Raw genomic sequence first — 27619 nt, forward strand, 5'->3', positions numbered from 1 at the left:
AGTTAGCACAGGGTCAACATTGCAATGAAATGTGTTTGATGAGCAGCAGTCACTCAGCAGCATGATACAGTAGGAGAAAATATAATAAAATAAAATAAAATAATAAAGACAGATTGAAGTCTTTCAGGCTTTAGTGCCGACTTCCCTGACAGAGGCTGGACTCCATGGTCTGCACAGGAGGCTTCTACACTGTGTGGAGGTGACTCCTGGACTCGAAGACAGGCTGCAGGTACATGTGTGATGAAGAGGAGCTACAGCAGTGTGATGGAGCTGCAGGTGTGAAGGAAGTCCTGCTGTCCTGTCCCACCCTCATCTTTGCTTCCTCTGTCTTCTCTGGACTTGTCCTCCTGTTTCAGAAACAGCACTGCTTCATGCCGAGGGTGGACGGGAGCGTTGGCTCTGATTCTTTTACCGTCCACCACAAGGAGACACTGATGCTGACCTCCTGATTCATCTGCATGTGTTCTGCTTCACACTGCTCACCTCCACCAAAGACTTCACAAACATCTTCTTTCTTTGAGTCCAGTTTGTCCCACAAACACTTCCAAATCTCCTCCTCTGAGATTCTGCAGCTTCTTGCAGTGTGACTCAGCTGACTTCTGACAGACCACAGACTGGCACAGCATCCACATGTGTCTCCTTTCAAACAGGCTCTTGATGTTTCCTCCCACATCATTCTGGCCTCTCAGTCTCCTTTGTTCTCCAGCTCTGTAGCTCCAGCTGGTGAAGCTTCAGTTTTCCATGTTGGTAACAGTAAACTACAGCCTCTGCTGTCAGCTGGGTAACTAAACAGAGCTGCAGCACGTCTCTGCGGTGGTGCTACATCCAGCCTGCAGACGGCCGTCTACATGTTGTAGTGGTTTACAGTCACCAGGGGGCGCTGTCCCAGCCATGCAGGCAGTGGGCTGCTCTGCTTGTGCTGTTGTTGGTGAAGCTGAAGTGAAAGCGAGAGTTAAAACACTGAACAGTGTCCACTGAGCTTCTCATGCTCTTCTCATGCTCAAAGAAGTTTAACAGGAAGGACGACTCGTCCATCAGGCGTCCAGCTGTCCGTGACCGTGTCCACAGCAGAGTGTGACCGAGGCTTCATGCTAACACGCACACATGAAGCTAAAACCACCACGAGCAGCAGCTCAGTGGATTTGGAGGACAAATGTCTGCAGCTTCTCACAGGCAGTATGCAGAATGTGGATCTCCACAAAGACTGTGGAGAGCTCGTCCCACACTCTAAATCCAAACTTGTCTGCACAAAACTTCTCACACGTTCCCGTCACAAGTGTCTTCTAAGTGAAGCTACCAGGTTCAGGTGCAGCTTGTTTATCTGGAGCTGCAGTAGATGATCCATCCTCACAAAGCAACACAGACAGCAGATATGCAAACACACAACACAACCAAAGGATTCTCTCTGCATGTCTGTGGCTGATGCTGCTGGAACGAAGCTGTTTGAAACCTTGTTGTTCTGCACTTTGGGACCAGAAGAGGAAACTGAAGCTCTGTGCAGAGGGTCCAATGGAAGCAGCCAAGCGCTGTAAGTGTCTGCTGTACAGGGATGCTGGTTCAGCTGTGGCTCAGTTTCACAGTGTGACTCAATAAAAGCAGCAGGAAATCAAAGCTTGATGCTTTCATCAGTGTGGAAATAAGAAAGTTTCCTGTGACAGACGCTGGAGCTCTTTCACTCTCAGCTTCACAGTTTCAGCTTCAAACTTCTTCCAACATGTTTCTAACACGGCCACATTCCACCTTAATGGAGCTGATATCTTGTGCATCAGCACATTTTCTAAAGGCAGCGATCACATCTTTAGTTTTGGATGTTTAACTGCAGATTGTTTATGTGTTTATAGCACATTAATTACAGCAGCAGCGTTGACCACAGTGCTGTACAAGAATCCAAGATAACTATTAAAATAACTCCTAATATTAATATCACACATCAAATATCAAATAACTCTCATGCTGTATTAAAAGCCAGTGAATACAAATGTGTTTTCAGAGCAGATTTACAGAGACTGACAGCAGGAGCTGGGGCTGTTCGATAGAACGATGTATATATGATGACCATATGAAAACGTCTATCGTTTCATATCACGCTCTTTGTTTCCTGCTTATGTGTTTTCCAGATAAAGCTTTCAAAATAAATCTGAAGATCCTGTTGAGAGTTTTCAAAATAAACACAATACAGTACTGCGGTCGCTCGTTTATCGAGTTACGTTCTAAAAATAAGTCTCAGAATGAAGTAGCAGCTTTATGTTTTACAAGTATTATAGAAGTTTTAAGGCAGTTAAACCCTCACTGCACACTTTCTACACTTTTCTCAGACAGGCATGAACATTTTCACACTTTTCTCTCTTGTTTAAACAAAGTTCAAACCTTCATAGAAAAATAAGTTCATTATTAAAGAGTGAAAGCAAAGTGTTTCTGAAACGTGTCAAATCAGCCTTTGCTGGCATTAAATGAGCTTGGTTCTGTGTGAGGAGCACTCGTCCATGGCCTGGGCTCCTCGCTGTCAGGTAAAGTTTCATAAAGCTTTTGAGTTTTTCTGCAGATAATGTTGGTGTCCAGCACGATGTTCTTTTTCCTGCGGTCACTGAGCCACAAAGCCAAAGCTGACTCCATCCTTACGATGTTCTTGTTGTGGACAGTTACAACCTTTTTGCCTCCTTGTTGAAACTATGATGGTCAGCATCTTCCTCTGCCTTTGGCTGCTACCACAGGTGCAAAACGTCTCGTCATCATTGTTGTTTGTTGGGACAAAACGTACAAACATACAGTGCAGCACTGCAGAGTCACACTGCTGTAAATTTGAACACATTCTGTACTGTACAGGAGACACGGCACGAGATTGGCTGACAATGGTCTACAGCCAATCAGGACGCAGAACACAACGCGCTGTAAAAAACAAAAACATGCAAAATTGCACAAAAAAGATCAGCGAAACAGCGAGGCCGCCAAAGGTGAACTGTGTTACAGCGAGGGACCAGCGTATATGTGGTTGTTGGGACGATAAATGTCTTTGAGCTTGTGTCAGAAGACGAGCTGCAGCTTTCTGGACCAGCTGCAGTCTTGCCAGGCAGGTCCCACTAACTCCAACATATAAGGAGTTACAATAATCCAGCTGGGACGTCATGAAAACGTGGATCGCCCGTTCAAGGTTTTTAAAAGATATAAATGATCTCACCTTAGATAAAAGCCTCAGTTTGAAGAAAGACCGCTGTACAACTGAGCTCAGCTGTTTTTCAAATTGCCGTCAAATATAAGCCCCAAATGTAATAATGCGATTTAATAAAAGAGCTGAACCAGTCTAATAGAGCGCCCTTGATGCCGCCATGCTCCAATGGTGAGGTCAAGATGCTGTGGTCAAGGCAGCGGTCAGATCCAAAAGCACAGCTGAGTCTCCTGATCAGTGGCTGATAAAAGATCATTAAGAACTTTCCAAAGTGCAGTTTCAGTGCTGTGAAGAGCTTTAAAACCAGACTGAAACCTTTACAACAGATTGCAGCTGAACAAATATAATCTTTTACAAAATCTTCGACAGGAAGGGAAGCTTTGAAATAGGCCTGAAATTTGAGCGGACAGAGGATCCAGATCAGGTTTTTAGTACAGGCTGTACAACAGCATGTTTAAAACAGGCTGTACAACACCTGAACTAAGACTGCTGTTAAAAATCGCTAAGATGTCGGAACCAACAACCTTTAAAATCTTTTTAAACACGTGTTGGAACAACATCATTTGGACAAGATGATGTCTTTATAGCATCACATCGTTCCTCCACCTGATCAAACCACACAGGCTCAAACTGATCAAAAACAGCTGAGCAGGTGAATATTTTAGCCCCGGTGCGATCTCGGGCGAGAGTATCGATGATGGCCAAAGGGCAGCGTCCAGCTCTACGGCCGCTGAAGAGCAGACTCAACAGACGCGCGTGATGTGGATCCTACTGCTCTAAAATGGGAGCTTCTTCAATCCATTAAAGAGGACATTAGTACGCTGTTAAAAGAAGAAGTCAGAAATGCATTGAAAGAAGATTTTGACAATATAAGGGCTGACGTGCAAGGACTGAGAAATGAGATCGCTAACAGCATGGCGGCGACGTGCGGCGAAGTTGATGGAGTAAAGGTTACAGTGAAAGAAGCTGAGGATGGGCTGTCAATGTGGAGCGATGAGGTGACCACCCTGCAGTCTACAGTAGAGAGTATGAAGGAGGAGCTGTCTGACCTGAAGGATAAATGTGATGAAGGCAGGAAGCGGAGAGCTAACATCCACATCATAGGGATCCCAGAGGGCCTGGACTCGAGCTCCTCCACGGCCGTATCCGTGCTACTACGTGAAGTGCTGGGTATGGATAAAGACGTTATTGTCGACCGCTCACACAGGAGCCCTATCCTGAGAAAGCCAGCTGGTAACCCGCACGCCGTCATAGCCGAGCGTCACTACTACCAGGATTGTGTGGCTACGCCGTGCCAGGGCCCAAGCCCCGCTTGAGTTTAACGGACAACCTATTGCAATATTACGACTGGGCGATATGACCCAAAGTTCATATCTCGATATTCTTTAGTTGGATGGCGATATACGATATATATCTCGATATTTTTAAAGCCAGAAAGTACGAACAAAAAGAGAGTTCTTAGTCAAAGCTGTGTCCCAAATCTCACACAGGCACATTTATTAACATACAGCGTAGATGTACATGAAACAATTACTCAGGAATAAATGATCAGCATTTATTAAATAATAATGCTCCATAAATAAAAGAAAACAATGTTGTGTTTGTGCATAACAAAAAGCTCACAATCGTGCAGTCAAAATGTAAACAGACGCTGAGCATAATAACAAGCAGCTGCTCTGTTCCCAGGTTCTACTGCGTGACTGACAGCCTGGAGTTTGAAACCCTCTTTGTAACCGTGTCTCTTACAGGTGCCATTTATGGTCCTTATACACACTCAATACAGTAATATTACGTTGAAGCAGAGTACGTATCACTCCGCGAGGCTCCTCGTAGCTGTAATGCTCCAACAATCCATCAAGCGGTGCGGCCTCGTAGCTGAGCAAAGTCGTACCAAAACATCTTTTGAAAGGTTTCTGAGCGCCGTGTAGCACATAAAATCGGTTCGAGGTCAGTAAGCACAACCAGAATTCATCCATAAGCCGCACTGTCGATTTATGAGAAAATTACAGGATTTTAAGTGCAGAAAACATAGTTTATGGTTTTCCTTTGATCTTAGCAAATATCTACGCCTCTAATTGGGACGATCACAGATTTTTCACTAATGTCTTTGCGCGGCTCCCCAATATGTCATCACACAATATCATCTTTGAGGGAGACCTAAACTGCTCATTATCTGCTATGGACCACAGTTCACACAAAAGTACACTTAGTCCAAACTCAGCATGCGTCATTCAGAGCTTTCTTGATAATTATGGGCTGGCTGATGTATGGAGATTTCATAATCCTGCTTCACATCAATACTCTTTTTTTTTTCTAATGTCCATAAAACATATATTTGTATAGAAAAACGTCTCCCTTTAGTTACAGAATGTGATTATAAGACTGGTGATTTCTCCTCTTGTTTTTTCAATGTGTATTCCTGATGCCTGCTCCAACTATCAGCCATGGAGATTCAACTCAGTGTTGTTAGCAGATGTCTCAAAGACATTTTTTTTCTATCAATCAGACCCCAGAGATGTCATCATCAGTCATTTGGGAATCTCTAAAAGCATCTGAGAGGCCAAATAATTTCATTTTGTGCCAAACAAAGTGCAACACTGAAAGAACATCATCCATAAATATTGAGTAATAACTGGACTCTCATACAGCGAGACTCAAATGCCTTTAAACATCAGCTTATCCTGCTGATCCAAGTCCAACACTGAGTTTGTAAAAACATGTTTGTCAATCATTTTGTTTGGTTTCTGAGGAAAAAGATTCAATAACTTGCTGCTAATACACAACATTTCATCATATTTCCTCATAACCCTCTTTTGTCTGACCATTTGATCCCATTTGAATTTGCAATAAAGGATCCACAGAGTTTGGTGACAATAATGACAGTAGATGTTTGTGTGAAAGTGCTGGAAGCAAATGAGTGTGTGATGTTCTTTCAGTGTTGCACTTTGTAGACGCTCCCTGAGCACTGGTCTCACAGCCAGCTGCACATAGAGACCAGTGTTGTTAGTCCAGGTCAGAAGATGACTTGTTGGAATGAAAATGAGCTTGTAGTTTGTCTGCTTTAATAATGTGACTGGAAAAAGGTGTTGGACTTCAAATATGTCCATTTCTGTCACACTTCACCTTTAAAAGTGAAGCCATGTGGTTCCTGGAAGGAAAAACACGACTTTTTCAAGTCTTTGTCCTGTTTTTATGAGAAATGTACGACTTTAATGTGAAACATTCAGAGTTTTTTCTCTTGTTGTGTTTGTTTGAAGCTGCTTCCTGTTGGCTTCAGCTGTTTGGAGTTTCCATTTTCTAAACTTCTACATTCTGAACCTTCTTCAGCTCTGAACAGATGATGAAACACTGAATGATTTCAAGCACTTTGTCTAATAAACTTACATCTTTCATTCTTTATACAGATTGAAGAGCTGTGGTTTGTCAGAGATCAGCTGTGATTATCTGGCAGCAGCACTGAAGTCCAACCCCTCCCATCTGAGACAGCTGGACCTGAGCGACAACGACAAGCTGCAGGATCCAGGAGTGAAGCATCTGTGTGGTTTCCTGGAGAGTCCAGGATGTAAACTTGAAACTCTGAGGTCAGTCAGCATGTTTTAGTTGTGCTGAGATGAATATGATGTGAAAGTTGTGCTGACACTAAACTGCAGACATCAGGCTGATATTATACTGATCCACACTGAGGATCTTCATGGTAAAGTCTGTTTTCTTCTTCTCTGGTTTAGTCCATTGACTGCAGCAGAACAATGTTCACATTTCAAACAGTGATACTCAACGTATGGCCCGCGGCCCACACGCGGCCTGCCCACCTTTCCTGATTCAGAGAGAGGGGACCCTGATTAACTGTGTAGCTTCTTCCTCACAGTTCTAAGTATCAGACACAACAATGAATAATCCACAGCTGACTGTCTTTAGCAGGTCAAAGGTCACGGCACACAGCAGACAGTCAGAAATATTCTAACTCTGATCATTTATCAGTTGTGACACTGTGAGACTTGATCAGAGGTGTGATCATCACAGCAGAGGCCTTTGTGTCAAAGTCACTGAGGATCAAACAGAAACACATGAAGCAGATTTTCCTCTTCTGGCTTTTTATAGCAGATAACCTTCAAAATATTCTGCAGTCGATCAAAAACTGAAGCAAACCATGAAGCAACATGTGAACATGAGCTGATGCTGCTGAAGTGAAGCAAAGTTACAGAGGTTTGATTACAGACACAGCTGAGAGTTTGTAATCTGTCATCATTTTAAAAGGTTTCCATGGAACAGCAGAAATGAGGCTTTACTGTCAGAGGCCGACAGCACTGAACACAACAGCAGACTGGTGGCTAATAAACAGTGAATGATGCAGAAACAGATGTTTGAAGCTGTTCTTGGAGTACACTGAGAGAGAGAGAGCTGTGCAGGCAGGAACAGCCAAAGTCAGAGAGAATTCATGAGCATATTGATCAAACGTGAAGCAGAGTTTGGATCTTCTTTTGCTGCTGCTTCACTCAGTTTTGGTTGGAGACAGATGAAACCTGCAGCTTCAGGATCTGTGAGCTGTCCACTTTCAGCCCCGACGGCGTGTCCGTGTACGTGCCGTCGAGTGAACGATCCACGCTCTGTGTTTCCATCTTTGTGTGTTTAGCTGCTCTCATTTACTGTTTTAGCTGTTTGCTGCTTGTTGAAATAGTTTGTGAGCTTTAACCTGAGATTCTGGCAAAATACATTTATATTAAACATCGATTCAGGATTGAATGAATCAACATCGTTTTATTCAAATTAAAACCATTTAAATGGGAACATGAATTTTTTACAGCCGCCTCTAATGCTGGGTAATGTCAGCTGGTCCATGTGCAGCTGGCTGTGAGGCTCAGGGAGCGTCTACAAAGTGCAACACTGAAAGAACATCATCCATAAATATTGAGTAAGAACTGGACTCTCATACAGCGAGACTCAAATGCCTTTAAACATCAGCTTATCCTGCTGATCCAAGTCCAACACTGAGTTTGTAAAAACATGTTTGTCAATCATTTTGTTTGGTTTCTGAGGAAAAAGATTCAATAACTTGCTGCTAATACACAACATTTCATCATATTTCCTCATAACCCTCTTTTGTCTGACCATTTGATCCCATTTGAATTTGCAATAAAGGATCCACAGAGTTTGGTGACAATAATGACAGTAGATGTTTGTGTGAAAGTGCTGGAAGCAAATGAGTGTGTGATGTTCTTTCAGTGTTGCACTTTGTAGACGCTCCCTGAGCACTGGTCTCACAGCCAGCTGCACATAGAGACCAGTGTTGTTAGTCCAGGTCAGAAGATGACTTGTTGGAATGAAAATGAGCTTGTAGTTTGTCTGCTTTAATAATGTGACTGGAAAAAGGTGTTGGACTTCAAATATGTCCATTTCTGTCACACTTCACCTTTAAAAGTGAAGCCATGTGGTTCCTGGAAGGAAAAACACGACTTTTTCAAGTCTTTGTCCTGTTTTTATGAGAAATGTACGACTTTAATGTGAAACATTCAGAGTTTTTTCTCTTGTTGTGTTTGTTTGAAGCTGCTTCCTGTTGGCTTCAGCTGTTTGGAGTTTCCATTTTCTAAACTTCTACATTCTGAACCTTCTTCAGCTCTGAACAGATGATGAAACACTGAATGATTTCAAGCACTTTGTCTAATAAACTTACATCTTTCATTCTTTATACAGATTGCAGAGCTGTGGTTTGTCAGATATTGGCCTTGATTATCTGGCAGCAGCACTGAAGTCCAACCCCTCGTATCCCACAGAGGTGGACCTGAGTGGAACCTACAGCAACCTGAAGGGTTCAGGAGTGAAGCATCTGTGTGGTTTTCGGGAGAATCCACGATGTCGATTTGAAACTCTGAGGTCAGTCAGCATGTTTTAGTTGTGCTGAGATGAATATGATGTGAAAGTTGTGCTGACACTAAACTGCAGACATCAGGCTGATATTATACTGATCCACACTGAGGATCTTCATGGTAAAGTCTGTTTTCTTCTTCTCTGGTTTAGTCCATTGACTGCAGCAGAACAATGTTCACATTTCAAACAGTGATACTCAACGTATGGCCCGCGGCCCACACGCGGCCTGCCCACCTTTCCTGATTCAGAGAGAGGGGACCCTGATTAACTGTGTAGCTTCTTCCTCACAGTTCTAAGTATCAGACACAACAATGAATAATCCACAGCTGACTGTCTTTAGCAGGTCAAAGGTCACGGCACACAGCACTCTGTGAAACAGTTTGGAGCAGGAATTCTTGCACATTTACAAACTGACACTGCTGCACGGCATGCTGGGTAATGCTAGCTGCTCAGGTATGGGCGTGCTAATGGCTGTGAGGCTCTGTGGCTGCAGAACACCGAAGAAGAGAAAAGAGAGGTGGAGGATGAAGAAAAGAGGCGGAGATGAAGCAGAAGTTTTGCTCCAGAGAGGAGCTGTGTCTGTGTGGGCGGGGCTCAAGCTGCTCCGCCCACACAGTGACAGTGAAGCAGGTGAAGAGTAATAAATGAAGACAGCAGACAGTATTTGATAAGCTGATGTACAAACATGTAGGTCGTGTCCAAATTCATGGGCTGCATCCTCCTGAGGCCGCATTTGTAGACCGATTACGTCACAGCGACACGTCGAAGGCTGTCCAAATTCGTAGACTCCTCCGAATGCAGCCAACAAATGCGTCCTCCTTTTCCCCGAATTTGAAGGATGGGTCGGGTGTGTCCTTCGTGGCCTACCATATCCCAGAATTCATAGCGCGGCCCAGCCAAACTCCAGTTTCCAACAATGGCGGCCGCTACTAAGTTTTAAAATTACTCATACTAATCTTTTTCGGTCACAAAATAAACTTTTAACATATTTTCAGGCGAGAAAGTAGCTGTGTAAACATCAAATATCTGCTCGGTTTATCAAGATACCGCATATTTGCAAAAGTGCTTCGACGTTTTCGGAGACGTCTGCTACCCACCAGCTCGATAGCTCGCCGGGAGCTCGAGGGTCACTGAAGCCGCCGAGAACGGCACAACTCCCGGCACATCATTTTCAGATCACCGCGGACTTTCGCTACTCAGGTTAAACGTGATATATAAGTCACTTAGACAACCTCAAAATGTTATTGTTTGGCTTTTTTCAGTGTTTTGTTTGTTCGTGAGTAAATCGGTTTGGCTGAGATTAAAGTTATTAGATTAGATAAAATAAAACTTTATTAATCCCCCAGGTGGGTTCCTCCTCGGTCTTTACAGAGCTGACTAAACGTCAAACAGAAAACTGATTAAACAGAAGTATGAGACGGTCGAGAATTTACGCCAGTGTCCTGTTATATTTTAGATAGCAAGGAGCAGACGGCTGAGTTTATTAAACTCCACCGAGACAGCGGTGACGCTAATCAGAAGGCTAGACCGTCCAATTTCCCCAGCCGTTTATTTCCAGCCTACCCGACCTTCTGAGGACCCAGCCCACGTAGACCGCAAAGGCCGGGTCCTCGGGAGGATGCAGCCCATGAATTTGGACACGACCGTAGAATGATGGTGGCAGCTACAGAAACAGGTCCATACAGACTGAAGCGTGTCTCAGTCTGAATGTACACTGCTGTTATAAGAGCTGTGGAAACTCAGGTCAAAAGGATGTAACCACACTGCTGACAGTTCCAGGACATTCACAGAGTTACAGCATCATTTGTGACCATAAAGACAGAAAGCTCATCCAAATCCTGGGATTAAAAGTCTGTCCTGGTGGTGTCCAGTCAAACACGTCTCTGTGAAAGCTTCAATCCAACAGGCTCCAAAGTCCTTCTGCTCATTTCCTCGCCGGGTTCTTGATGCTCCTGTACCATCTCTCTGTCATCCTCCTCGCTCCCTCTTTGCACTCACAGTCTTTGTGCATCATTAACACTCACATGAGGAAAACCAAAGTTTTACTGGGCAGAAGATGATCATCAGTGACTCTGTCTTTAAAACACTCTTGTTAGAAATGTACGACTTTAATGTGAAACATTCAGAGTTTTTTCTCTTGTTGTGTTTGTTTGAAGCTGCTTCCTGTTGGCTTCAGCTGTTTGGAGTTTCCATTTTCTAAACTTCTACATTCTGAACCTTCTTCAGCTCTGAACAGATGATGAAACACTGAATGATTTCAAGCACTTTGTCTAATAAACTTACATCTTTCATTCTCTATACAGATTGGAGCGCTGTGATTTGTCAGAGATCAGCTGTGATTATCTGGAAGCAGTGCTGAAGCTCAACCCTTCGTATCCCAGAGAGGTGGAGCTGAGCTACCACAAGCTGCAGGATTCAGGAGTGAAGCAGCTGTGTGTTCTTCTGGAGAATCCACAACATCAAATTGAAACTCTGAGGTCAGTCTCCACGTTTTAGTTGTGCTGACACTGTCGATCTGTGGAACTAAAACCTTTATACAGGAAGTCTGGTTCAGCTCTTTGTAGACCTTCTAATCTCTGATGCTCTGAGTCTTACTCAGTAGGTGATGCAGAGTTGTGAAGCTGATGTGGGTGAGGACACTCGCCCAGCTCTAACTACTTTGACGTCCAGGCGGCTTCCCTGCTTGTCCTGATACAAACAAACCTGAGTAACCTTGCAGGTCAGATCTCATCAGTCACACCTGTTATGGCAGCTCTCCTCTAGATTGTAGTTCTTGTTAACCTGGGATGGTTTTAGAAGCCTGGACCACAGACTGCAAGGGAAGATATTACTGGGAAAGGCCAAAGCAACCTATTAGACCCATTAAACACTAACATAGATGAATACTCAGATTTAAACCTTTATTGTTTCACAAAGGGTTAAAAAGGGAACGTCCACAGTTTAGACTGCAGCAGATTTTATTAAAGCAGTTTGACAGGAGCAAAGCAAAAACACAAAGAATAAGTGTTTCACATATTAATACATATAACATAATAATAAAAGAAAAGCAAAATAATGATACAAAAGAATGAAAAAGTTGTCCAGAGCAGCAGGATGTCTGAGGTCTGCAGAAACACAAAAACACAGCAGCTAAAAATAGTTGTTGAAAGAAAACGAGGTGGGAGCTGCTGATTCCTGAGCTTTGATACTGGATTAGCTTCAGTAGTTATTCCCATCACTGCTGTAGGAGCTACATTTAGTCACAGCTGATTGTCTCCTTTGACCAATCAGAAGACTACTGTTGTAAAAACAAGCAGACAAAGAACCAATGAGAGTGAAGAACAGGATAAAGAGCTCGTGTGATGGAGGCAAAGCAATAATCAGCAGACTGTAGCAGTTTCTATCTGGATGAAAGTAGAAGGAGCTCAGCGGAGCTCAGTCCCATATCTTTGGTTAGAAACAACATCAGTGATTTCCTGCTGCTCGAGATGATTCCAGCAGCTCTCATTCCAGCAGCTGATGAGAGAAACAGCTGATGGCTCACAGCTCGTGCACTGTTGGATCTCCAGATGTTCACGTGGCTGAAGTCTGTGAAGAAACTGTGGTCCACGTAGTTCACACGGCCTCAGATTGGACCGAGCTCCCTGGATCACTGCAGCATCCTCAGCTGGTACATGGACGTCTCTGCTCCTCAGTCTTGGAGCCCCTGCAGGTCCGTCCACACCACCGGGGTCTTCTCACTCACCTTTCCTTTGTCCTCGTCCTTCATCGGCCGTGCTGTGTCTTTGTTCCTGCGGTGTTGTTCCCACGATGCAGCGCTGATGTTCCCTCCTTGAATGCACAACAAGTACGGTGCTGGTCTTTCTCGGGTGGAGCAGAGACAGATTGAAGTCTTTCAGGCTTTAGTGCCGACTTCCCTGACAGAGGCTGGACTCCATGGTCTGCACAGGAGGCTTCTACACTGTGTGGAGGTGACTCCTGGACTTGAAGACAGGCTGCAGGTACATGTGTGATGAAGAGGAGCTACAGCAGTGTGATGGAGCTGCAGGTGTGAAGGAAGTCCTGCTGTCCTGTCCCACCCTCATCTTTGCTTCCTCTGTCTTCTCTGGACTTGTCCTCCTGTTTCAGAAACAGCACTGCTTCATGCCGAGGGTGGACGGGAGCGTTGGCTCTGATTCTTTTACCGTCCACCACAAGGAGACACTGATGCTGACCTCCTGATTCATCTGCATGTGTTCTGCTTCACACTGCTCACCTCCACCAAAGACTTCACAAACATCTTCTTTCTTTGAGTCCAGTTTGTCCCACAAACACTTCCAAATCTCCTCCTCTGAGATTCTGCAGCTTCTTGCAGTGTGACTCAGCTGACTTCTGACAGACCACAGACTGGCACAGCATCCACATGTGTCTCCTTTCAAACAGGCTCTTGATGTTTCCTCCCACATCATTCTGGCCTCTCAGTCTCCTTTGTTCTCCAGCTCTGTAGCTCCAGCTGGTGAAGCTTCAGTTTTCCATGTTGGTAACAGTAAACTACAGCCTCTGCTGTCAGCTGGGTAACTAAACAGAGCTGCAGCACGTCTCTGCGGTGGTGCTACATCCAGCCTGCAGACGGCCGTCTACATGTTGTAGTGGTTTACAGTCACCAGGGGGCGCTGTCCCAGCCATGCAGGCAGTGGGCTGCTCTGCTTGTGCTGTTGTTGGTGAAGCTGAAGTGAAAGTGATAGGTTTGTAGTTTGAACCTATCCACTGGAACGTTAAGGACAATCTGCTACGCAGCAAAAAGCAAGACACAAGGCACCAAAGTTCTCTGGTTTACTCATGCATGAGGGAGACCTGGCTGGAGCCAAGCGTCGTTCCACCACTTGACCACCATCAAACTCTCAGCCAGGCTCCCCATAGCACTCCTTTTATTGTGGTTACATGAATATGCATAGGGTCATTAACATATAGCATCTCACATAGGTATACATGTGAACAAAGAATACTGTGTGTGTGTGTGTGTGTGTGTGTGTGTGTGTGTGTGTGTGGTACTGCTGATCAAAGGGTCATATAACATCCTTGGTCAGGAAGAGGGTAGACCCCCCTTCACCCTAGATGGTTCACCCTAGATAACATGGTGAGGAAGTCCAGCAGTTCATCTAAACAAAAAGCACTTAGACTAGAACAGACGTAGCTACGTTAATCCTGCCATAAAACAATAAGAGAAGGTACGACCTCTCTCGTGCTCCCAGGATGTGGGTGTGCATTCCAGTGTGGAATACACACCAAGCCCCTGCAGCCTGCTAAAGATCACACATCCTATCACTACACAATTGATTATACACCTCTAAGAATATATGGTTAAATATTTCCTATGACAATAATAAAATCTAAACCCATCATCACCACCCTGTATTGTCATTTTTTAAGGCTATACGGCATATATATATCTTCAGCTCTACACCACTTGTCAACATTTTCAGTGCAGGCTTCATTTCATACACACATATTAGCCTTAGCATCCATGTCACTCTGCTGCAACAGTATGAAATTGGTAAAGGTGTTAGCAATCATTTTATTCACCATCGATCTTACACATGGCAAAATGCAACCTGTAAACAAGCAAAGCAAAGCCAATAATGTAAGAATGGGAGTCAAAAACTTTAGAAACATATTCCACCATGGTCCAGATGTCAACCAGGCTATCCAGCCTTGTGACGTGTCTCCTCCTGATGTGTGGTCCGCCACATATTTCTGCAGAGCAGTTAAGTTCTGCAGTGCCTCATAGATGTCTCCTCCAGTCGTATATCCATCCGGAATAAACGTACAACATGTCTCTCCAATCAGCTTACACACTCCTCCTTGTGATGCTGTTATCAAGTCTAGGGTCAGCCTGTTCTGCAGTACCATCGTTCTGATGGCCTTTTGCTCCTCCGCTAAGGCTGTTCCCAGAGTCTTAGTGAGATTAATGTGTCGCAGTAAGGCATATCGGTTGATCTCCACATGATCCCGCACCTCTGCAACTCCGATGTTTGGGATCAAACTTTGGAAGAATTTAGCTCCTCCACTCCAAATGCGGAATTCTCGTGGCACTCCAGTGTCTACTGTCACTCCAAAAGAGTTAGGTGAGGCTATATTCACCTCACGCTTCCGTCGGTTGCTAGGGTGATGTTCAACTCTGTCCATGAAGAAGACATGATCCGATAACTTCACCACGGCACACAATCCTCCCCATCCCTCAGGGAGTGATAGATAGGCTTTATGTCCACACAAGAAATACCAATCAGCCAAAACTCTTGTTCCTTTACTGCTCGGCACCATCCTTGCACATCCTGTCCACTTCTGACTCTTTGCTTTTACTGGTATCCTGTAAGCCCGGTTGGACTTGCATTCAGTCCTCCTTAATGTCAAGTTCTCAGCTCACTTTGCACTGGTCAAGCATTTCATACACCTGCTCTCATTCTCTGGAGGGCAGTAGGTGTATATGTATCCACATAAACGAAGCGGCAGCTCCCCCACTGACAGTGATCCATTGTTCATCACACACAACGGCAGTTGAGCTGTATTCAGCTTGTTCAGCAATATTATGTCTGGCAGTGGGTCTGACACTTGAGGCCAGGCCAATAAGTCAGTTTGCTCAGAACAATTCACATCTATAAGTGGCGACTTACTCCAGGTGATGTTCAGAGGTGTACTATAGTTGGCCTGGGACCAGAGGACTCTGTTGCCAGGATGAGTTGCTAAGCCCAACAGACACCAACTCCTGTCCTCTGGTATGCTGTACGGCCACAGTCCAGATGTATATGCGGATAACGGCATATGAGCACACACATAGCAGTCCGTCCTATTGTTCAAGTGAGCAGTTGTATTCATAAACTGCCACCAAAAGTTTGTAGAATAGCCATGAGGGTATTGGGTGTGGTTTCCTTGGACATACAGGGTCTCCACAGCTGACCATGATGACATCAAAGCCATTACACCCAGCAGGGTAGACAACACTTTACCAGCCATTCTGATGAGTACCTGTGGCTCAGTTGGTTTCTTCACCGGATTGAGACGAAGGGCCCTAGAGGCTTTCCCCCCCTTTGTACCCGGTCTTCCTGCCACTTACTCCGAGCTGGCCTGGATGTGTGTCACCTTTTTGCAGTGGCTTTGGTGTATCCAGGTGGGTCGTTCTGCAATCTTCACAGCAGTTGGTGTTGTCAGCAGAGCCTGGTATGGTCCGTCCCACCGTGGCTTCGACCAGCACTTCCTCTTTATGACCTTTATCAGTACCCAGTCCCCTGGCTTCAGACGTTCTTCCTGTACAGAAACAGAATCATCTGGCAGATTATTTGCACTCATGACTTCTTTGCTTTTCAGCATTTTAATCATCCAGTCTGCTAGTGTGTTTTCTTCTTCTGCTTTATCATTATCATTACAAAACACTGGAACTCTAAATGGCCTGCCATATATTATTTCAAAAGGCGTTAGGCCATTATCAGTTGGCGTGATTCTCATATACATTTTCACTAGCTCAATGCAGTCTACCCATGTTCTGCCTGTTTCCTCCATTGTTTTCCTGAGTCTCAGCTTTACTGTGCCATTAGTCCTTTCAACCAGCCCTGCACTTTGTGGGTGATATGAGCAATGGTTTTTCAGCGTTATCCCCAGATGTTGTGACATTTTCTCAATTACTTCATTCACAAAATGAGGACCATTGTCACTGTAAATAGTCTGGGGGATCCCATGCTCTGGGATCACATTTTTGCATATCACTTTAGCCACTGAAATAGCATCTGCTTTCTTAGTGGGGACAACTTCTACCCACTTTGAGAACGGGCACACAATCACCAGGCAGTACCTGTAGGTGTTACAGTTAGACAACTCAATGAAATCCATATGGATTACTTCAAATGGGTAGCTGGGTCTGGGAAACTTTCCTCTCCTAGGTCTGAGGTTTCCCTGAGCATTATGTTTACAACATATTAAACATGCTTTACAAAAATGTTTTGAATAAGCATTGAATCCCAGTGTGAAAAACTGCCGTTCGACTGCTGCCAACATCCCAGCTGTCGAGACATGGCAGAGCCCGTGGCTCAAACTTGCAGCAGTCCTATATAGGTTCTTAGGCAATATAGGTTTATCACAAAGATAGTAGACATCACCTCGCAGGCTTGCTCCTTTAGTGAGCCACAGCTGCTTCTCAGCTGGAGGTGAGTGTGACTGCATGTCTGCTAACACATCATGTGTGATGGGCGTAGTTTGCTCCTGTGACGCCAGAACATGAACCCCATGTGTTCCAAGGGCCGCTTCCTTTGCAATTTTATCTGCAAAGGCGTTGCCTAGTACAATGGGGTCAGTGCCACGTGTGTGTGCTGCACATTTACAAACCGCAACTTTACTAGGCAGTAAGACTGCTTTCAACAGGGCCTGCAACAATGTCGCATGCTCCACAGGTTTACCTGTTGATGTTGTCATGCCTCGTCTTGACCACTGAGCGGCAAAGAAATGAAGTGTAGCATATGCATACTGACTGTCAGTATATATAGTCACTGCCTCCTGTCTCTTCTGCGCCTGTTCTAACCACAATTTAGCGGACGCCACTTGTAACTCTCTCTCCTGTTTCAATTTCCCTGTCGCACAAGCTGCTTTCACTGTCAACTGGTCTACTAACATTTGACATTGTCCTACAACCAATTTACCTTCAAAATCATATTTCTTGCGCCAATGTCCTAAATACTTTGCGCTACCGGGAGCGAATTTCACCATAAACTTCTCGTCACCCTCTGACACACTCTTGGTTGCTTGGGAACCCATAATAACAACAACAGCTGCCGACGTCACAGACCACGTGTTCTGCTCCGCACACACTCACACAACAACAACAACAACAAAAAATATCCTCACACACAAACAACAAAAATTAGGCCTATTGTCTCAACGCAGTCTCACACAGTGACTGCGTGCTTTGTCGCACACAGTGGCAAAGACTTACATAGCAGTGATCACGCGCTTTATCGCACACAGTGATAAAGACTTTCAACGCAACCTCACACAGTGGATGCGCGCTTTGCTGCACACAGCGGCAAAGAATAGTCGCACACAGTGACTACACGCTTTATCGCACACAGTGATAAAGACTTTACAACTCAGCCTCACACAGTGGCTTAGATTTTTCACATACCTACTTGGTGTTGCTTATTGCGAGTAGCATCAGTCCCGAATCCCGTCAATCGTCATCCATCGAGGAGAAAAAACAGACGGCTAATCCACCGGCTCGATGACGAATTCTCACGCCTCGGGACTTTGCTGCAGGACCTCTATAAGTCCTGGCTGACGTCAGTCTGTCGGCGTGTCTCTTTTCCCCTCGGTGAATGTCGACTCCAGGGATCCGGTTCTCAAAGGACCAATTAATGATAGGTTTGTAGTTTGAACCTATCCACTGGAACGTTAAGGACAATCTGCTACGCAGCAAAAAGCAAGACACAAGGCACCAAAGTTCTCTGGTTTACTCATGCATGAGGGAGACCTGGCTGGAGCCAAGCGTCGTTCCACCACTTGACCACCATCAGACTCTCAGCCAGGCTCCCCATAGCACTCCTTTTATTGTGGTTACATGAATATGCATAGGGTCATTAACATATAGCATCTCACATAGGTATACATGTGAACAAAGAATACTGTGTGTGTGTGTGTGTGTGTGTGTGTGTGTGTGTGTGTTACTGCTGATCAAAGGGTCATATAACATCCTTGGTCAGGAAGAGGGTAGACCCCCCTTCACCCTAGATGGTTCACCCTAGATAACATGGTGAGGAAGTCCAGCAGTTCATCTAAACAAAAAGCACTTAGACTAGAACAGACGTAGCTACGTTAATCCTGCCATAAAACAATAAGGGAAGGTACGACCTCTCTCGTGCTCCCAGGATGTGGGTGTGCATTCTAGTGTGGAATACACACCAAGCCCCTGCAGCCTGCTAAAGATCACACATCCTATCACTACACAAGGGTTATTATTTTATTTTATTTCCTAATACAAATGACAATAATAAAATCTAAACCCATCAGAAAGCGAGAGTTAAAACACTGAACAGTGTCCACTGAGCTTCTTATGCTATTCTCATGCTCAAAGAAGTTTAACAGGAAGGACGACTCGTCCATCAGGCGTCCAGCTGTCCGTGACGTGTCCACAGCAGAGTGTGACCGAGGCTTCATGCTAACACGCACACATGAAGCTAATACCACCACGAGCAGCTGCTCAGTGGATTTGGAGGACAAATGTCTGCAGCTTCTCACAGGCAGTATGCAGAATGTGGATCTCCACAAAGACTGTGGAGAGCTCGTCCCACACTCTAAATCCACACTTGTCTGCACAAAACTTCTCACACGTTCCCGTCACAAGTGTCTTCTAAGTGAAGCTACCAGGTTCAGGTCCAGCTTGTTTATCTGGAGCTGCAGGAGATGATCCATCCTCACAAAGCAACACAGCAGATATGCAAACACACAACACAACCAAAGGATTCTCTATGCATGTCTGTGGCTGATGCTGCTGGAACGAAGCTGTTTGAAACCTTGTTGTTCTGCACTTTGGGACCAGAAGAGGAAACTGAAGCTCTGTGCAGAGGGTCCAATGGAAGCAGCCAAGCGCTGTAAGTGTCTGCTGTACAGGGATGCTGGTTCAGCTGTGGCTCAGTTTCACAGTGTGACTCAATAAAAGCAGCAGGAAATCAAAGCTTGATGCTTTCATCAGTGTGGAAATAAGAAAGTTTCCTGTGACAGACGCTGGAGCTCTTTCACTCTCAGCTTCACAGTTTCAGCTTCAAACTTCTTCCAACATGTTTCTAACACGGCCACATTCCACCTTAATGGAGCTGATATCTTGTGCATCAGCACATTTTCTAAAGGCAGCGATCACATCTTTAGTTTTGGATGTTTAACTGCAGATTGTTTATGTGTTTATAGCACATTAATTACAGCAGCAGCGTTGACCACAGTGCTGTACAAGAATCCAAAATAACGATTAAAATAACTCCTAATATTAATATCACACATCAAATATCAAATAACTCTCATGCTGTATTAAAAGCCAGTGAATACAAATGTGTTTTAAGAGCAGATTTACAGAGACTGACAGCAGGAGCTGGGGCTGTTCGATAGAACGATGTATATATGATGACCATATGAAAACGTCTATCGTTTCATATCACGCTCTTTGTTTCCTGCTTATGTGTTTGTGTTTTCCAGATAAAGCTTTCAAAATAAATCTGAAGATCCTGTTGAGAGTTTTCAAAATAAACACAATACAGTACTGCGGTCGCTCGTTTATCGAGTTACGTTCTAAAAATAAGTCTCAGAATGAAGTAGCAGCTTTATGTTTTACAAGTATTATAGAAGTTTTAAGGCAGTTAAACCCTCACTGCACACTTTCTACACTTTTCTCAGACAGGCATGAACATTTTCACACTTTTCTCTCTTGTTTAAACAAAGTTCAAACCTTCATAGAAAAATAAGTTCATTATTAAAGAGTGAAAGCAAAGTGTTTCTGAAATGTGTCAAATCAGCCTTTGCTGGCATTAAATGAGCTTCTGTGTGAGGAGCACTCGTCCATGGCCTGGGCTCCTCGCTGTCAGGTAAAGTTTCATAAAGCTTTTGAGTTTTTCTGCAGATAATGTTGGTGTCCAGCACGATGTTCTTTTTCCTGCGGTCACTGAGCCACAAAGCCAAAGCTGACTCCATCCTTACGATGTTCTTGTTGTGGACAGTTACAACCTTTTTGCCTCCTTGTTGAAACTATGATGGTCAGCATCTTCCTCTGCCTTTGGCTGCTACCACAGGTGCAAAACGTCTCGTCATCATTGTTGTTTGTTGGGACAAAACGTACAAACATACAGTGCAGCACTGCAGAGTCACACTGCTGTAAATTTGAACACATTCTGTACTGTACAGGAGACACGGCACGAGATTGGCTGACAATGGTCTACAGCCAATCAGGACGCAGAACACAATGCGCTGTAAAAAACAAAAACATGCAAAATTGCACAAAAAAGATCAGCGAAACAGCGAGGCCGCCAAAGGTGAACTGTGTTACAGCGAGGGACCAGCGTATATGTGGTTGTTGGGACGATAAATGTCTTTGAGCTTGTGTCAGAAGACGAGCTGCAGCTTTCTGGACCAGCTGCAGTCTTGCCAGGCAGGTCCCACTAACTCCAACATATAAGGAGTTACGGTGTGTTCACACCGAACGCGATGGACGCGAATAAAACGCCCCAAACGCCCCTAATTTGACGCGTGTACATTCGCGTCTCAACGCGTGTCCAAGAAAAATCCATCGCGCGTCAAAATATGATATTTTGACGCGCGTGAACCGGAAATGTGGGAGTTTCCATCTTTGCAAGATGGCAGCTGTCGAGCTAGCGCTTGAAGAGAGAGTCTCCCTTCTCTATTTACTGTGGAGAGCAGAGCAGCAGCGTAAAAGACGTCCTCGCCGTACCTGGGTCCATCAAGTCCTCCAGGCGCGTGAGCAGTTTGGTGAGTTTCACCATTTGCTCCAGGAGCTGCGCCTGGATGACGGCAGATTCCAGCGATATCATCGTCTGTCACCCGGCCAGTTTGAGGACCTGCTTTCCCGCGTCGGTCCCAGAATCGCCCGCCTAGACACCAATTACAGGCGCTCAATCCCACCTGCAGAGCGCCTGTCCGTCTGCCTGAGGTTAGTAAAAGTGGTCAATACGGTAGTCCTTTATTGATACCTGTGCTAATATATGCTAAACCATCCATTTATACACTGCTAACATGGATGTGCTGTCGGCGTTTACTGATGGCATAGCACATCCATGTTAGCAGTGTATCGTGTATACACTGCTAACATGGATGTGCTATAACAGTGAATGCTGTCGGCGTGTATAAACTATCGTTTATACACTGCTAACATGGATGTGCTATGCTAACAGTGAATGCTGTCGGCGTTTACTGATGGCATAGCACATCCATGTTAGCAGTGTATCGTGTATACACTGCTAACATGGATGTGCTATAACAGTGAATGCTGTCGGCGTGTATAAACTATCGTTTATACACTGCTAACATGGATGTGCTATGCTAACAGTGAATGCTGTCGGCGTTTACTGATGGCATAGCACATCCATGTTAGCAGTGTATCGTGTATACACTGCTAACATGGATGTGCTATAACAGTGAATGCTGTCGGCGTGTATAAACTATCGTTTATACACTGCTAACATGGATGTGCTATGCTAACAGTGAATGCTGTCGGCGTTTACTGATGGCATAGCACATCCATGTTAGCAGTGTATCGTGTATACACTGCTAACATGGATGTGCTATAACAGTGAATGCTGTCGGCGTGTATAAACTATCGTTTATACACTGCTAACATGGATGTGCTATGCTAACAGTGAATGCTGTCGGCGTTTACTGATGGCATAGCACATCCATGTTAGCAGTGTATCGTTTATACACTGCTAACATGGATGTGCTATGCTAACAGTGAATGCTCTCGGTGTTTACCGATAGCAAACTGGTACTGTTTATAATATTTCTAGTGATACTCAGATGGTCTCATCAAGTCCCGATTTAATTCGATTTATGCTGTTATCAGTGGTTGAATGATAGCATGGCTGTGGTGTCATAGGTATGCTCTCGGTGTTTGCTGATATCAAACTGGTATTAGGACCACTGTGGGTTAATCTTTGTAGTGATACACACTCCTTTTGTTTATTTATACCTGGTTTAATTTCTGGGATAGTTGAATATTTGTATATAATCACTGCAGACTGTTTTAGATTATATCAAATATATATCATGTAATTATCCTTATAATTACAAAATGTTTTATGTAAGATTTATGTTTTGGAATTTGTAATTTTGGAATTTCAATAATGTATTTTGTAACTGCAGTACACATAATACACATTTTAAACAATTTTGTCCAGGTTCCTTGCCACCGGGGACTCCTTCAGGACCATCGCGTTCAGTTTTCGAGTCGGTGTGTCCACGGTGAGCCAGATCATCCCCCAGGTAGCGACGGCCATCTGGGACTGTCTAGTGGACGATTTCATGGCTGTGCCTTCAACTGAAGACTGGCGGTCCATCGCAGAGTGTGTGAAGGCAACGTGTGTTCTCCACAATTTTCTGCGCTGTGTGGACGAGAGAGGGGCACCTGCTGTGAGGGGTGTGGCACCTGCTGTGGTGGAGCCGTTGCAAGGCCTGGGTCGTGTAGCAGCAAACAACTCCTCCAGAGAGGCTGTCCTGGTGAGGGAGAAGTTCATGGCCCACTTCTCGGCAGAGGGAGCTGTGTCTTGGCAACCAAAGGAGTAGCCTGTTTGAAGTCTGAGTGACTTCCCCACAACGGCTCTTTTAAGAGCCACCCACAAACCTCTAAAGAGTGTTCCTGTCTTTTTAAAATTTTCTTAATAAATGGATCTCTACTCCAAAATAACCTAACCTCTCTTTATTCTCTTAAGTAACTTGTCTTCACTATGTTCCTATAACCAGTGTGATGCAAAAGTTTGAGCAACCTTATTAATAGTCATTATTTTCCTGTATGAATCGGTTACAGTAAAAAATGTCAATTACATATATCATATAGGAGACACACACATTGATATACACTACATATTTATGTTATTTCTCTTTTTATGTGTTGCCAATATATGCACCTGCTTTATTTAGTGTAAAGTTATTGCACACTTTCTGTAAATCCAGTGAACTGCATTTCACTTCTCAAATATCACTGTGTGTGTCTCCTATATGATGTATTTAACTGACAATTTAAATTGTGACAAATAACGATTTGTACAGGACAATGATGGCTATTAACAAGGTTGCCCAAACTTTTGCATCCCACTGTATCAGTATATTTTGTCATTAGTATAATATGAAATAAATTCTACTTGTGTCAAGTCGGGTGCCAATATTTGCTGTGTAGTAGAACAGAGACATTTGTCATTATAAATGTTTATTTGATAAAATATATAAATTCAGTAATAAAAAGATTCAACATAAATATATGAAATTTAACTATTTACAGAGAGACAGGAATAAAAAGGACCCAGCTTGGAGTGGAAGAGCCTCAGGGGAGAAGGAGGAGAAGAATAAGAACATTGTTTCTGCCCTGGAGAGCTGCTGCCTCATCAGAAAACTACTGATCATTAGGGTCCAATGTTTCCAAATTTAGCACAGCTGTGCTGTTGTCAAAAACTAATTTATGAATTTGGAATTTCACGAATTCTCGTGTCTGAGGCGGCATGCTCTCCAGAGCAGGAACAAGGCCGAGGAGGAAATACTCTGTTGCAGACGGGCGTGGCCTCTTTAGGGACTCCAGGATAGCCAGCTCCACCGCCGATGGACCATCCTGGGACCCTTCCCTCGACCGCCTTCGAGCTCTCCTCCTCTGTGGGCCTGTAAAAAACAGAACAAAACACCACAAAGAAATGAGAAGGCTGCTACTAGATTGTCATTTTCAAAATTGAAAAAAACCAGGATATGAACAGATTGGTTGTAGATATTTAGTAAAGGTGATCACAAGGGAATCCAAGCAAGTAAAAAGCTATCAGTGCTTGATGTTCATACCTGTGGGTGCAGCAGCAGGAGTGGAGGGACCAGGGACTGGGGAGTCAGGAGAAGCAACAGGGGAGGACTCTGCTGCATGATAACTTGACTCTATCAAGACAATATTAAATGTTAACAGGTTGAAGACAATAGTCATAGAGAATATTATATTATTATATACTTATTATTATATACAGTGGTCTCCCATTTATTGCAGCACATGAACAGTAGTCACAGTTCTCACAAGTTGATTCTCAAAGTGCAAACCTTTGTCGATTTTAAAACGTAAAAGTATTATGCCGCGCTTTTTCTCCGTCTGCGGCGCCACTTTTGTGCGCCTTTTTTGCTCCCGGTGCAGGTGTCTATTTCCGAATGAGGGTCATAGTTATGAGTGTTTTTGTGCTGTTTTTTTCTATTTGAAGTGATGGTTATCAAAACCAAACATGATAAGTTTGGCAAGCGCAGGAGACACGACACGGAGGAGATTTGTCATTTGGGCTGCAGAATGCAATGCGCATCGTTGAAAGCTGTACGGTGCAATAAAAAAAATCAGCGAAAAGGCGAGGCAGTGACGGATGAACAGCGGGACTACTTTATACTGTTTATTAATAAACAAAATATATTCCTGTATGACAACACGCATAAATTAACTGCCTACATTAATTAATTGTAAACATACCTTCTGACTGACACTCCCCTGCTGCCTCTTCGGGCTGTCCCTGGTCCTCGGGGGAGAAGTTCTCCACGGTCCGCACCATATTACCGCTGGTCTCCCGCGGGGTGAGGAAGGGGTCCAGAAACCCCATGACCGCGAAGAACTTCCATCTCCTCCCCGATCCTGCTGCAGACCCACTCCTCTTCTCCTTCTCTGACCTCTTCTCCTTATTATAGGTGTCCCTGAGGCTCTTCCACTTTCTCCTGCAGATGTCCTCTGAATAAACGCATTATCTGGTTAGCGGAAAGGTATTTGTACAACAGTGGGAAAATCGCGGGACAGTAGGCGCGCTTGCTAGCTTTTGCACGGCTTCATCGGGTCAGTCTGAAAATTAAAAAGAAGAAGGAATGAACTTACCAGGTTGCCTGATCTCCTCACTTATGTGTCTCCAAGCTAGGTCCTTTTTATTCCTGTCTCGGTAGAAATAGGAGCTGGCATCATATAGCTCGGGGTGGTTAGCCACGGCGCTGATCAGCTTTTCCTCCATACTGAATGAAGAATGAAGGGCTTTGGCTGGATCTGCCCCTTTGACCTAGGTCAGAGCCACGTCACCAGGCTCCTGATTGGTTGTCGCGGCGCGATTTGACGCTGGAGTTCAGATTTTTCCAACTCGAGCGGTAGACGCGAAACGCGCGTATGCACAAAGTGCAACACAAAAACTCACGCGCGTGGTTTTATTCGCGCGTCAAACGCGCCTGACGCGCTACACTGACGCGCGTTTCACGCGTTTTGGCGTTTTCGCGACGCAAATCTGCTTCCGAATTTTCGCGGGACCCGCAATCGCGCGTCATCGCGCCTTTCCATTGACTTTACATGTAAACCTGACGCTCTATTCGCGTCCATCGCGTTCGGTGTGAACACACCGTTAGAATAATCCAGCTGGGACGTCATGAAAACGTGGATCGCCCGTTCAAGGTTTTTAAAAGATAGAAATGATCTCACCTTAGATAAAAGCCTCAGTTTGAAGAAAGACCGCTGTACAACTGAGCTCAGCTGTTTTTCAAATTGCCGTCAAATATAAGCCCCAAATGTAATAATGCGATTTAATAAAAGAGCTGAACCAGTCTAATAGAGCGCCCTTGATGCCGCCATGCTCCAATGGTGAGGTCAAGATGCTGTGGTCAAGGCAGCAGTCAGATCCAAAAGCACAGCGGAGTCTCCTGATCAGTGGCTGATAAAAGATCATTAAGAACTTTTCAAAGGGCAGTTTCAGTGCTGTGAAGAGCTTTAAAACCAGACTGAAACCTTTACAACAGATTGCAGCTGAACAAATATAATCTTTTACAAAATCTTCGACAGGAAGGGAAGCTTTGAAATAGGCCTGAAGTTTGAGCGCACAGAGGATCCAGATCAGGTTTTTAGTACAGGCTGTACAACAGCATGTTTAAAACAGGCTGTACAACACCTGAACTAAGACTGCTGTTAGAAATCGCTAAGATGTCGGAACCAACAACCTTTAAAATCTTTTTAAACACGTGTTGGAACAACATCATTTGGACAAGATGATGTCTTTATAGCATCACATCGTTCCTCCACCTGATCAAACCACACAGGCTCAAACTGATCAAAAACAGCTGAGCAGGTGAATATTTTAGCCCCGGTGCGATCTCGGGCGAGAGTATCGATGATGGCCAAAGGGCAGCGTCCAGCTCTACGGCCGCTGAAGAGCAGACTCAACAGACGCGCGTGATGTGGATCCTACTGCTCTAAAACTGGAGCTTCTTCAATCCATTAAAGAGGACATTAGTACGCTGTTAAAAGAAGAAGTCAGAAATGCATTGAAAGAAGATTTTGACAATATAAGGGCTGACGTGCAAGGACTGAGAAATGAGATCACTAACAGCATGGCGGCGACGTGCGGCAAAGTTGATGGAGTAAAGGTTACAGTGAAAGAAGCTGAGGATGGGCTGTCAATGTGGAGCGATGAGGTGACCACCCTGCAGTCTACAGTAGAGAGTATGAAGGAGGAGCTGTCTGACCTGAAGGATAAATGTGATGAAGGCAGGAAGCGGAGAGCTAACATCCACATCATAGGGATCCCAGAGGGCCTGGACTCGAGCTCCTCCACGGCCGTATCCGTGCTACTACGTGAAGTGCTGGGTATGGATAAAGACGTTATTGTCGACCGCTCACACAGGAGCCCTATCCTGAGAAAGCCAGCTGGTAACCCGCACGCCGTCATAGCCGAGCGTCACTACTACCAGGATTGTGTGGCTACGCCGTGCCAGGGCCCAAGCCCCGCTTGAGTTTAACGGACAACCTATTGCAATATTACGACTGGGCGATATGACCCAAAGTTCATATCTCGATATTCTTTAGCTGGATGGCGATATACGATATATATCTCGATATTTTTAAAGCCAGAAAGTTCG

At 44.6% G+C, this 27619-nt stretch overlaps 3 protein-coding genes across 3 annotated transcripts in view; 1 reads left to right on the forward strand and 2 right to left on the reverse strand.

The window, feature by feature from the left end:
* Window positions 1-27619, reverse strand: part of LOC309701521 (uncharacterized protein) — a 250212-nt gene that overhangs the window by 139525 nt on the left and 83068 nt on the right. The gene's annotated exons all lie outside the window — the stretch shown is intronic.
* The window catches only part of LOC309701491 (NACHT, LRR and PYD domains-containing protein 12-like), a 341726-nt gene that overhangs the window by 51548 nt on the left and 262559 nt on the right, over window positions 1-27619 (forward strand). The window lies entirely within an intron of this gene.
* On the reverse strand, window positions 21768-25621 carry LOC309701526 (uncharacterized protein). Its single transcript, XM_082525778.1, has 3 exons — window positions 25212-25621; window positions 24554-24643; window positions 21768-24382 (listed from the first exon to the last, which is right to left on the reverse strand). The coding sequence occupies exons 1-3, from the start codon at window positions 25336-25338 to the stop codon at window positions 24123-24125; spliced, it is 477 nt and encodes a 158-aa protein (XP_082381904.1). The 5' UTR covers window positions 25339-25621; the 3' UTR covers window positions 21768-24122.

The sequence above is a fragment of the Aulonocara stuartgranti genome (genome assembly GCF_965226115.1).
Source record: "Aulonocara stuartgranti genome assembly, chromosome: 23".
NCBI classification, from domain to species: Eukaryota; Metazoa; Chordata; class Actinopteri; order Cichliformes; family Cichlidae; genus Aulonocara; species Aulonocara stuartgranti.